The sequence below is a fragment of the Somniosus microcephalus genome, unplaced genomic scaffold, assembly GCF_052327205.1.
Source record: "Somniosus microcephalus isolate GS21.2 unplaced genomic scaffold, FLI_Smic_1.0 unresolved_chr1, whole genome shotgun sequence".
NCBI classification, from domain to species: Eukaryota; Metazoa; Chordata; class Chondrichthyes; order Squaliformes; family Somniosidae; genus Somniosus; species Somniosus microcephalus.
Window position 1 is genome coordinate 5,886,435 of NW_028225179.1, and position 13,225 is coordinate 5,899,659.

General features: G+C 46.0%; 1 protein-coding gene across 1 annotated transcript in view; it reads right to left on the minus strand.

Annotated features, from left to right (window-relative positions):
• The window catches only part of LOC147093349 (RING finger protein 112-like), a 232,672-nt gene that overhangs the window by 38,343 nt on the left and 181,104 nt on the right, over positions 1-13,225 (minus strand). The window contains exon 9 of the mRNA XM_085974283.1: positions 8,735-8,937. Coding sequence (XP_085830409.1) covers positions 8,735-8,937 — 203 coding nt within the window. The remainder of the gene's footprint in view (positions 1-8,734; positions 8,938-13,225) is intronic.

The window sequence follows — 13,225 nt, forward strand, 5'->3', positions numbered from 1 at the left end:
CTTTCGATTCCATCTGGCACGACGGTCTTTTCTTGAAACTTATTGAAAGTGGTGTAGGGGGAAAACATATGATGTAATTAAATCAATGTGTACAAACAATAAATGTGCAGTTAAAATTGGAGACAAACAAACAAAATACTTCCCACAGTGGCGTGGCGTGACGCAGGCCTCGCCCAGCTCACCGACACTCTTTAATATTTTCATCAATCAATTGGCAAAACTACTTGAACAATCTACAGCACCCGGCCTCATCCTATATGAATTCCAGGTTAAATTTACCCTCTATGCAGATGACCTGGTTCTGCTGTCACCAACTAAGGAGGGTCTACAGCAGAACCTAGATCTGCTAGAGTCGTTCAGTCAGACCTGGGCCCTGACAATAAACCCCCAAAAAACCAAAGTCCTTGTGTTCCAGCAAAGATCCAGACATCAGGGACACAGAATAAATTTCACACTAGGAACAACTAAAATTGAACAAACCACTAACTACACATACTTGGGCTTAAAAATCAGTTCTACGGGAAATTTTCTGCTGGGTGTGAATGAACTGAAAGAGAAAGCAAGAAGGGCTTTTTATGCCATTAAAAAATCAATCCAAATAGAAATCCCAATTAGCATTTGGCTCAAAATTTTTTAATCAGTAATTGAACCAATTGCACTCTATGGCAGTGAGGTGTGGGGACTGCTAACACAACAAGAATTTTCAAAATGGGACAAACACCTGTAAAGTCCGCACCTAAATAATACACGGACTTCGGGAGAACAATTAAACAGGTATTTTACTGAACAGAGATTAACGTCAGACTGGGGTACAGAAGCCTGCTAGTGCCTTTTATACAGGGGTGGTCAATGCCAGTACTGCAGTATAAAATCAGTTCTTCTCTTAAAGGTACATACACAACACCCAATTGAGATCCAACATGCAGAATTATGTAAAAGTATCCTCCGGACTCAAAGGAAAACCATAAACAATGCATGCAGGGCAGAACTAGGCCAATATCCATTAATAATTACTATCCAAAAAAGAGCCACCAAATTTCGGAAACACCTAAAAATGAGCAACCCTCACTGCTATCAATACGAAGCCCTGAAGTGCCAAGAGAGGACCATAAAGAAGAATACCCTCAGTCAACTGGTCCTGGGACTCAGTGAAGTAACTACTAACACTACCATCAATAACTAGCCCCAGGACAGTGACAGCGTAACACAAAGTATTCGACCCAGCACAATCGTCACTAAGCAAAAGGAAAAATATCTGTCATATTGGGCAGAAACAACAAAAACCCAAAAAAAACTCAATTGCTACTTGGCCCTAAACAGACAGTACAACATGGCTGATTACCTGACCATGGTAAAGGATAGCAAACTGAGAAAAGCCTTGAAAATGTACAGACTTAGTGAACATAGCCTGGCCATCGAAAAAGGCAGACACAGGCAGACCCGGCTGCCAAGAGAGGACAGGATATGCTCTCACTGCAGTCAGGGAGTGGTGGAGACAGAGATGCACTTCCTCACAGCTTGTGGAAAATATCAGGACATAAGGGATAATTTCTAACCAAAATTCACAAAAATATGCCCTGAATTCAGAAATTTGAATGACGACCAAAAACTCCCATACCTACTAGGGGAACAGAGAAATTGTGTAACTTTAGCAGCACACTATGTTACAGCTTGCCATAAAAAGAGGGCCAACCATTAAATCTAAGAAAAGAGTATATACAAATTATATGAATGTATATTTATACACACAGGGATATATCTGTTTATACACTGTATTTTTAGATCTGCGTTAATGTGTTCAACCATGAATGTTTTGCGATGCTTTGGCAACATAAGATGTACCTTGTCATGCCAATAAAGCGATTTGAATTGAAATGAATTGAATTGACTGGTGTATCTCAGTCCCCTCTCTCTCAGGGTGATAACTGTATACTGACTGGTTTGTCTCAGTCCCTCTCTCTCAGGGAGATATCTGTACACTGACTGGTGTCACTCAGTCCCGTCCCTCACAGGGAGATATCATAACATTGACTGATGTCTCTCAATCCCTCTCTCTCGGGGAGATATCTGTACACTGACTGGTGTCTCACAGTCCCTCTCTCTCAGGGAGATATCTGTACACTGACTGGTGTGTCCCAGTCCCCTCTCTCTCAGGGGGATATCTGTACACTGACTGGTGTCTCTCAGTCCCCTCTCTCTCAGGGGGATATCTGTAAACTGACTGGTGTCTCTCAGTACCCCCTCTCTCAGTGAGACATCTGTACACTGAGTGGTGCCTAGCGGTACATCTCTCTCAGGAAGATATCTGTACACTGACTGGTGTCTCTCAGTCCCTCTCTCTCAGGAAGATATATGTACACTGACTGGTGTCTCTCAGTCCCTCTCTCTCAGGGAGATATCTGTACACTGACTGGTGTCTCTCAGTCCCCTCTCTCTCAGGGGGATATCTGTAAACTGACTGGTGTCTCTCAGTACCCCCTCTCTCAGTGAGACATCTGTACACTGAGTGGTGCCTAGCGGTACCTCTCTCTCAGGAAGATATCTGTACACTGACTGGTGTCTCTCAGTCCCTCTCTCTCAGGAAGATATATGTACACTGACTGGTGTCTCTCAGTCCCTCTCTCTCAGGGAGATATCTGTACACTGACTGTTGTCTCTCAGTCCCTCTCTCTCAGGGAGATATCTGTACACTGACTGTTGTCTCTCAGTCCATCTCTCTCAGGGAGATATTTGTTCACTGACTGGTGTCTCACAGTCCCTCTCTCTCATGGAGATATATGTTCACTGAATTTCCACAGTGGCCAGTGGGGGCAGCAGGAGAGCAGCGGTACAGTGAGTATTTAAACTCACTTTTGCACGCTTTTTTCCACAGAGTCCTATCAATCTCGCAGACTGGCAGTGGTGTTCCAGAGCCACATCACGATTCAAAAAGTGATGCAGGCAAGAGGAAGCAGCTGATTGCGTGAGTACGGCCAGGTGAGTATTTATACTACTCTATAGTTTGACAGTTAAGTTTAATCTATGTTTCTACAGGTACAGGGTACTGAACTTGGATGATCAGCCATGTTCGCATTGAATGGTGGAGCAGGCTCATGGGGCCGAATGGCCTACGCCTGCTCCTATCTTCTATGTTAATAGTTTATAAAGTTTAGAAGGTCTGAATTTTGTGGTTATAGTTTCTAAAATCTCTGTTGTGTAGCAGGGAGTGCTAGTAAACAAGGGCCCTTGAGTATATCATTTAATTGTACTGTAATTAGTAGTTTTGATTTGATTTAATTCAATTTAAATTAATTAAAGCATAAATCAGGGCAGCACAGCTCGGACCCGTGGCATGCTCATCCTGCACTATGTGGGAAATCAGGGACACTTCCTGTGTCCCTGATGACCATGTGCGCAGGAAGTGTATCCAGCTGCAGCTACTGGCAGACTGCATTGCGGCACTGGAGCTGCGAATGGATACATACTGGAGCATTTGTGATTCTGAGGACATCCTTGATAGCAAGTTTAATGAGTTGGTCACACCACCGGTTAAGGCTGCACAGGCAGGTAGGGAATGCGTGACCTCCAGGTAGAGTAATAGGTGCAGGCAGTTAATGCAGGTGTCCCCTGTGGCCATCCCCCTCTCAAAACAGATACACCACACTGGATAATGTTGTGGGAGATGGATTATTGGGGGAAGGCAGCAGCAGCCAACTTCCTGGCACCATGGATGGCTCTGTGGCACAGGATAGGAGGAAAAAGAGCGGGAGAGCTAGATTGATAGGGGATTCTATTGTAAGGGGAATAGATTGGCGATTCGGCGGCCGCAAATGAGAATCCAGGATGGTGTGTTGCCTCCCTGGTGCAAGGGTCATGGATGTCTCGGGGCGGTTGCAGTGCATTCTGGAGTGGGGAGGGTGAACAGCCAGTTGTCGTGGTGCATATAGGTACCAAAGATATAGGTAAAAAAATGGGATGAGGTCCTGAAAGCTGAATATAGGGAGTAAGGAGGTAAATTTAAAAATAGGACCTCAAAGGTAGTAATCTCAGGATTGCTACCAGTGCCATGTGCTTGTCAGAGTAGAAATAGAAGGATATTTCAGATGAATATGTGGCTAGAGGAATGTTGCAAGGTGGAGGGATTCAAATTCCTGGGACATTGGAAGCAGTTCTGGGGGAGGTGGGACCAGTACAAACTGGACGGTTTGCAGCTGGGGAGGGCCAGGAGCGATGTCCTAGCAGGAGTGTTTGTAGTGCTGTTGTTGGGGGTTTAAACTAAAATGGCAGGTGGTTGGGAACCTGTGCAGGGAGTCAGAGGAAAGGGAAGCAAGGATAGAAACAAAAGACAGGAAAGAGAAAAGCAAAAGTGGAAGGCAGAGAAATTAAGGGTGTAAATCAAACAGGGCTACAGTAAATAAGAATTTTAAAAGGAATAAGAATGTTGAAAAAACAAGCCTGAAGGCTTTGTGTCTTAATGTGAGGAGCATTCGTAATAAGGTGGATGAATTAGCTGCGCAAATAAATGTAAACGTTATAATTGGGATTGTGGAGACATGGTTCCAGGGTGACCAAGGCTGGGAATTCAACATCCAGGGGTATTCAATATTCAGGAACGAGAGGCAAAAAGGAAAAGGAGGTGGGGTAGCATTGTTGATTAAAGAGGAGATTAACACAATAGTAAGGAAGGATATTAGCTCTACTGATGTGGACTCTGTATGGGTAGAGCTGGGAAATACCAAGGTGCAGAAAATGTTTGTGGGAGTTGTATACAGACCCACAAACAGTAATGCTGAGGTTGGGGATGGCATTAAATGGAAAATTTGAGATGCGTGCAATAAGAGCACAGCAGTTATCATGGGTGACTTTAATCTACATATTGATTGGGCAAACCAAATTAGTAATAATACTGTGGAGGAGGAATTCCTAGAGTGTATATGGGATGGTTTCCTGGACCAATATGTCGAGGAACCAACTAGAGATCAGGCCATATATATATTGGCCAGAAAAAGCAGCAAACTTGAGGATTGGGAGCAGTTTAGGATTCAGCAAAGGAAGACAAAGGGATTAATTAAGAGGGCGGAAATAGAGTTTGAGAGTAAGATCGCTGGGAACCTAAAAACTGACTGCAAAAGCTTCTGTAGATATGTGAAGAGAAAAAGATTGGTGAAGTCAAGCATAGGTCCCTTGCAGTCAGAATCAGGGAAATTTATAATAAGGAACAAAGATATAGCAGGACAATTAAATACATACTTTGGTTCTGTCTTCACAAAGGAGGACACAAATAATCCCCCAGAGATGTCAGCAAACATAAGGTCTAATGAGAGGGAGGAACTGAATGAAATCAGTATTTGTAGGGAAATGGTGTTGGGAAATTGACGGGATTGAAGGCCGATAAATCCCCAGGGCCTGATAATCTACATCCTAGGGTACTTAAGGAAGTGGCCCTAGAAATAGTAGATGCAATGCTGGTCATCTTCCAAAATTCTATAGATTCTGGAACAGTTCCCGTGGATTGGAGGGTAGCTAATGTAACCCCACTACATAAAAGGTGGTAGAGAGAAAACGGGGAATTATAGACCGGTAAGCCTGACATCGGTAGTGGGGAAAATGCTAGAGTCCATTATAAAAGATGTAATAGCAGAGCACTTGGAAAACATTGACAGGCTCGGACAAATTCAACATGGATTTACAAAAGGTAAGTCATGCTTGACTAATCTACTAGAATGTTTTGAGGATGTAACTGGCAGAAGAGATAAGGGAGAACCAGTGGATGTGGTGTATTTGGACTTTCAGAAGGCTTTTGATAAGGCCCCGCATAAGAGATTAGCGTACAAAGTTAAAGCACATGGGATTGGGAATAAGGTATTGACTTGGATAGCGAACTGGTTGGCAGACAGGAAGCAATGTGTTGGAATAAACGGGTCTTTTTCCGAGTGGCAGGCAGTGACTAGTGGGATACTGCAGGGATCGGTGCTCGGACCCCAGCTATTCACAATATATATTAATGATCTAGACGAGGGAACTAGATGTAATATCTCCAGGTTTGCAGATGACACAAAGCTGGGTGGGCATGTGTGCTTTCAGGTGGATGCAGAGAAACTCCTGTATGATTTGGACATGTTGGGTGATTATACTGCATCTGCCATGCATCTGCCCAATGTGGATAAATGCAAGGTTATCCACTTTGGTGGCAAAAACAGGAAGACAAATTATTATCTGAATGGCAATAGATTGGGAAAAGGGGAAGTGCAACGAGACCTGGGTGTCCTTGTGCACCAGTCGCTGAAGGTAATCATGCAGGTGCAGCAGACGGTTAAGAAGGCAAATGGTATGTTGGCCTTCATAGCGAGAGGATTCGAGTACAGGAACAATGATGTCTTGCTGCAGTTGTACAGGGCCTTGGTGAGACCACACCTTGAGTATCGTGTGCAGTTTTGGTCACCTTATCTGAGCAACGATGTTCTTGCCATGGAGGGAGTGCAACGAAGATTCACCAGACTGACACCTGGGATGGCAGGAATGACGTATGAGGAGCGGTTGGGTCGATTGGGCTTATATTCGCTGGAGTTTAGAAGAATGAGAGGGGATCTCATTGAAACTTATAAAATTCGAACAAGACTAGACAGACTAGATGCAAGAAGGATGTTCCCGATGGCGGTGGAGTCCAGAACCAGTGGTCACAGTCTAAAGATAAGGAGTAAGCCATTTAGGACAGAGATGAGGAGGAATTTCTTCACCCAGAGAGTGGTGAACCTGCGGAATTCTCTACTACAGAAGGAAGTTGAGGCCAATTCATTAAATATATTCAAGAAGGAGTTAGATATATTTCTTAAGACTAAAGGGATCAAGGGATATGGGGAGAAAGCAGTGACAGGGTACTGGATTTGGGTGATCAGCCATGATCTTGTAAGATTCTCAAAATTCAGCAGACCCCCCCAAACCAAGAAGACTACCCTAAAGTAGGGCTTTTTGGACTGTTATAAACTATGTCAGAATGGTATAAGTATATTGGGCCTAAGGGAGGTCTTAAAGCCAAAAACCCCAGGATTTTGGTATTTTTTAAAAGGCATGTTCGAGCCTGTGGAAGGGGAAAAGGCTGCAACAAAGGAATTGGGATTGGCCTCTGTAAACGGATAGTTTTGGGTATTGGCATTAACCGAGCTGTCTGCGGACTACCTAGACTGTCTCAGTCATTTTACATACTGACAACAGACCAACAGAAAAGCAGTTCCCGCCAAAATTACAGAACCATCCAAAACCTGGCATAATGCAAGACATGCCACCAACCAACAAAAGAACCTTGGCCCCACTGGAAAAGACAACTTTGCTGCAATTAAACAAGAGTTGAAACAATCGATGGAACCATCCCAAAACCAATTCACACAATCTTAAAACAACTTAAGGTTGATGGGAACATCCCGAAACCAATTAAACAATTCAAACCAAACAATATTAACGAGCCCGCCAAAACTAACAATACGCCAGGGCTGATTTGGCACGTAGATTAGCAGGCCTCAATCGGTATAATTGAAGGCCTGTTTTTCACAGTTAACAGTTTGTTCAGTTCGTGCAGTCCAAGAGGAAGTCAGTTCCAGTTCAAGTTCGAGTAAGGAGATTTGTCGACCCAGAAGAGAACCACCAACATCGGGATGAAGAATTCCATCTCAAAGCAGGTCTCCCTCTCGAAGAAGTAACACACCATCCCAGCAGTCCAGGGCCCCACGAAACAAACAACCAAAAATATTACCAGCAACCAGGTAATATTGGGCCACCGTGACCAACAAAAAACAACTTGGAAGAAACCGAAGATCCACAAGTTTTTCCACTCTTCAAACTATCCTGACTTTCCCCTGGGTAAGATTTTATTGAACAGACTCTAAACCCTACTTCTAACCAAAAGAAATTGGGTACTCAGCTGATAGATCCAATATGCACTCGACCACATCAGTGGACACGCGAAAACTAACCAGCAACGCAGGTGAAGTCCTCTACCGCATCTGGGGTACTGCAGGCCCCAACCGACACATCTAGAGAACCCCGAAATCACGAAACTCTACAACTGTCAAAAGAAGTCGTTTTGATAAGCATCATCCCTGGTCCTCTGGAGCCCAACTTAGCTAGTGAAGTGGGATTGGGAGGGGTGAAGTATTCTGTCTATTGTTATTTTCCCCTCAGATATTCCGAAATGTTCCCCCAATTTAGAGTGTTAAGATTATTGTGTTGTGTATTTCTTTCTCAAATAAAAATCAAAGTACTTTCACCAAAATTCAGTTGTCTGCTGTAATTTCATTACAACCCCCAAATAAGTGCAAGGTCTAGAACCAAGGGAGTGGGAGCAATTCGAACCGCTCATAAGTCAGAGGCGAAGCGGACCCCACACACCACCCTCTACAATCTCATTCAATGGCAGAACGGGCTCGAGGGACCGAAAGGCCTACTCCTACAGAGCAATGACATCTTCTATGTTCCTATCATTATATATTGAAAGTAACAGAGGAAAGGGGGTATAAAGGCACAGGAAGCGTCCGCATTAGCAATCGAGAGATGGATGGGGAGGGTGCTCTCTTCTATCCACTGTGCAGATAGCCTCCTGAATCTCGACCCTGTTATTGTGTCTATTTGTACTTCAAAATCACCGCCGCAGTGGCGGCTGCCGCCGTCATCAAGTTGCTGCACATTGCAATGACACCTGCATCCCCCCGCCACCATACCGCCGACCGCGAGCACACCAGAACCGACATCGAGCCCAAACTTATCATTGTAAGAAGCGCAAAACATGTCGATCTCCCTCTGCAATTGTTTGTGCAGTTCCTGGGTCAACATCTTGATCTGCTCTGAGCTACCACACAGCTCCTTTTCAAAATCCACCATCAGCTCCTCGGCTTTCAGCTCCAGCAGTTTCCTCATTTCAGCCGGAATGGATGGCCGGCTGTTGACAGTTCTGTCCATAGTTCGGTTCTGAAAGCCAAATACAGAATGGAGTTATATACAGAGTAAAGCTGCCTCTATACTGTCCCATCAAACACTCCAAGGACAGGTACAGCACGGGTTAGATACAAAGTAAAGCTCCCTCTACACATTCCCATCAAAAACTCCCAGGGCAGGTACAGCACGGATAAGATACAGTGTAAAGCTCCCATTACACTGCCCCATCAAACACTCACAGGGCAGGAAAAGCAAGGGTTGGATTCAGAGTAAAGAACCATCTACACAGCCCCATCAAACACTCCCAGGGCAGGTACAGCACGGATTACATACAGAGTAAAGCTTCCTCTACACTGCCCCATCACACTCTCCCAGGGCAGGTACAGCACGGGGTACATTTTGAGTAAAGCTCCCACCACACTGTCCCATCAAACACTCCCAGGGCAGCTACAGCACGGGGTTAGATACAGAGTAAAGCTCTTCGACACTGTCCCATCCAGCACTCCCAGGGCAGGTAAAGCACGGGGCTAGATACAGAGTAAAGCTCCCTCTACAATGTCCCATCAAACAATCTCAGGGCAGGTACAACACAGTTTAGATACAGAGTAAATCTCCCTCTACACTGTCCCATCAAACACTCCCAGGGAAGGTACAGCATGAGTTAGATACAGAGTAAAGCTCCCTCTACACTGCCCCATCACACTCTCCCATGGCAGGTACAGCACGGGGAACATATAGAGTAAAGCTCCCACCACACTGTCCCATCAAACACTCCCAGGGCAGCTACAGCACGGTGTTAGATACAGAGTAAAGCTCATCGACACTGTCCCATCAAACACTCCCAGGGCAGGTAAAGCACGGGTTTAGATACAGAGTAAAGCTCCCTCTACAATGTCCCATCAAACAATCTCAGGGCAGGTGCAACACCGTGTAGATACAGAGTAAATATCCCTCTACAGTGTCCCATCAAACACTTCCATGACAGGTACAGGACAGGTTAGATACAGAGTGATGCTCCCTCTACACTGTCCCATGAAACAATCCCAGGGCAGGTTCAGGACTTTTTAGATACAGAGTAATGATCCCTCTACACTGTCCCACCAAACACTACCAGGGCAGGCACAGCACATGTTAGATACAAAGTAAAGCTCCGTCTACACTGTCGCATCAAACACTCCCAGGGCACGTACAGCACTGGGTTAGATACAGAGTAAAGCTCCCTCGACACTGCCCCATCAAACACTCCCAGGACAGGTACAGCAAGGGTTAGATACAGAGTAAAGTTCCATCTACAATGTCCCATCAAACAATCTCAGGGCAGGTACAACACAGTTTAGATACAGAGTAAATCTCCCTCTACACTGTCCCATCAAACACTCCCAGGGCAGGCACAGAATGAGTTAGATACAGGGTAAAGCATCCTCTACACTGTCCCATCAAACACTCCCAGGGCAGGTACAGCAAGGGGTTAGATACAGAGTAAAGTTCCCTCTACACTGTCCCATCAAACACTCCCAGGGCAGATGCAGAAGGAGTTAGATACAGAGTAAAGCTCTTCGACACTGTCCCATCAAACACTCCCAGGGCAGGTAAAGCACGGGGTTAGATACAGAGTAAAGCTCCCTCTACACTGTCCCATCAAACAATCTCGGGGCAGGTACAGCACAGTTTAGATACAGAGTAAATCTCCCTCTACACTGTCCCATCAAACACTCCCAGGGAAGGTACAGCACGGGGTACATATAGAGTAAAGCTGCCACCACACTGTCCCATCAAACACTCCCAGGGCAGCTACAGCACGGGGTTAGATACAGAGTAAAGCTCATCGACACTGTCCCATCAAACACTCACAGGGCATGTACAGCATGGGTTAGTAAAAGAATGTAGCTCCCTCTGCACTGTCCCATCAAACACACACAGGGCAGATGCAGCACGGGTTAGATACAGACAAAAGCTCCCTCTACACTATCCCATCAAACGTTCGCAGGGAAGGTACATCACGGTTTAGATACAGAGTAAAACTCGCTCTACACTGTCCCATCAAACACTCCCAGGGCAGGTATAGCACGGGGTAGATACAGAGTAAATCTCCAACTACACTGTCCCGTCAAACACTCCCAGGGGAGGTACAGCACGGATTAGATTCAGAGTAAATTTCACTCTGCACGGTCCCATAAATCAGTCCAATGGCATGTTGAGCACGGATTGGAGAGAGAGTAAAGCTCCCACTACACTGTCCCATCAAACACTCCCTGGGCAGGTTCAGCACGTGTTAGATGCAGAGTAAAGCTCCCTCTACACTTTCCCATCAAACACTCCCAGGGCAGGTACAGCACGGGTTAGATACAGAGAAAAGCTCCCTCTACACTGTCCCATCAAACACTCCCACGGCAGGTAAAGCATGGGTTAGATACAGAATAAAGCTCCCTCTACACTGTCCCGTCAAAACACTCCCAGGGCCACTGCAGCACGGGTTAGATACAGGTTAATTCTCCCTCTACACTGTCCAGTCAAAACACTCCCAGGGCCGGTACAGCACAGGTTAGATACAGAGTAAAGCTCCCTCTACACTGTCCCATCAAACACACCCAGGGCAGGTACAGCACAGGTTAGATACAGAGTAAAGCTCCCTCTACACTGTCCCATCAATAACTCCCAGGGCGGGTACAGCACGGGGTTAGATACAGAGTAAATCTCCCACTACACTGTTGCCATCAAACACTCACAGGGCAGGTACAGCACGGGTTAGATACAGTGTAAAGCTCCCTCTACACTGTCCCATCAAACACTCCCAGGGCAGGTATAGCGCGGGGTAGATACAGAGTAAAGCTCCCTCTACACTGTCCCATCAAACACACCCAGGGCAAGTAAAGCATGTGTTAGCCACAGTGTAAAGCTCCCTCTACATTGTCCCATCAAACACTCCCAGGGCAGGTACAACACAAGTTAGATACAGAATGAAGCTCCCTCTACACTGTCCCATCAAACACTCCCACGGCAGGTGCAGCACGGGTTAGCCACAGTGTTAAGCTCCCTCTACATTGACCCATCAAACACTCCCACGAAAGGTACAGCACGGATTAGATACAGAGTAAAGATTCCTCTACACTGCCCCACCAAACACTGCAAGGGTAGGTACAGCACTGATTAGATACAGAGCAAAGCTCCCTCTACACTGCCCAATCAAACACACCGAGGGCAGGTAAAGCAGCGGTTAGGTACAGAGTAAAGACTCCTCTGCACTGCCCCATCAAACACTCCCAATGCAGGTACAGCACCGATTAGATGCAGAGTAAAGCCCCCTCTAAACAGCCCCATCACACTCTGCCAGGGCAGGTGCAGCTCGGGGTAGATATAGAGTAAAGCTCCCTCTACCCTGTCCCATCAAACATTCCCAGGGCAGCTACAGCACGGTGTTAGATACAGAGTAAATCTCATCGACACTGTCCCATCAAACGCTCCCAGTGCAGGTACAGGACGGGGTTAGATACAGAGTAAAGCTCCCTCTACACTGTCCCATCAAACACTCCCAGAGCAGGTACAGCATGAGGTAGATACAGACTAGAGCTCCCTCTAAACTTTCCCATCAAACACTCCCAGGGCATGTACAGCACAGGTAAGATATAGAGTAAAGCTCACTCTTCACTGTCCCATCCAACACTCCCAGGGCAGGTACAGCACGGGTTAGATACAGAATGAATCTCCCTCTGCATTTTCCCTCCAAACACTCCCAGGGGAGATAGAGCAAGGGTAAGATACAGAGTAAAACTCACTCTTCACTGTCCCATCAAACTATCCCAGGGCAGGTACAGCACGGGTTAGTTATTGAGCAAAGCTCCAGCTACACTGCCGCATCAAACACTCCCAGGGCAGGTACAGCAAGGATTAGACACAGCGTAAAGCTCCCTCTACACTGCCCCTTCAAGCAGTCCCAGGGCAGGTAAAGCAACGGTTAGATACAGAGTAAAGAATCCTCTACACCGCCCTATCAAACACTCCCAGGGCAGGTACAGTACGGATTAGATACAGAGTAAAGATCCCTCTACACTGCCCCATCACACTCTCCCTGGGCAAGTACAGCACTGGGGAAATGTAGGTAAAGCTCCCTCTAAATTCTCCCATCAAACAATCCCAGGGCAGCTACAGTACGGTGCAGAGTAAATCTCATCGACACTGTCCCATCAAACACTCCCAGGGCAGGTAAAGCACGTGGTTCGATAAAGAGTAAAGCTCCCTCTACAATGTCGCATCAAACATTCGCAGGGCAGGTACAGCACAGATTAGATACAGAGTAAAGCTCCCTCTACACTGTCCCATTAAA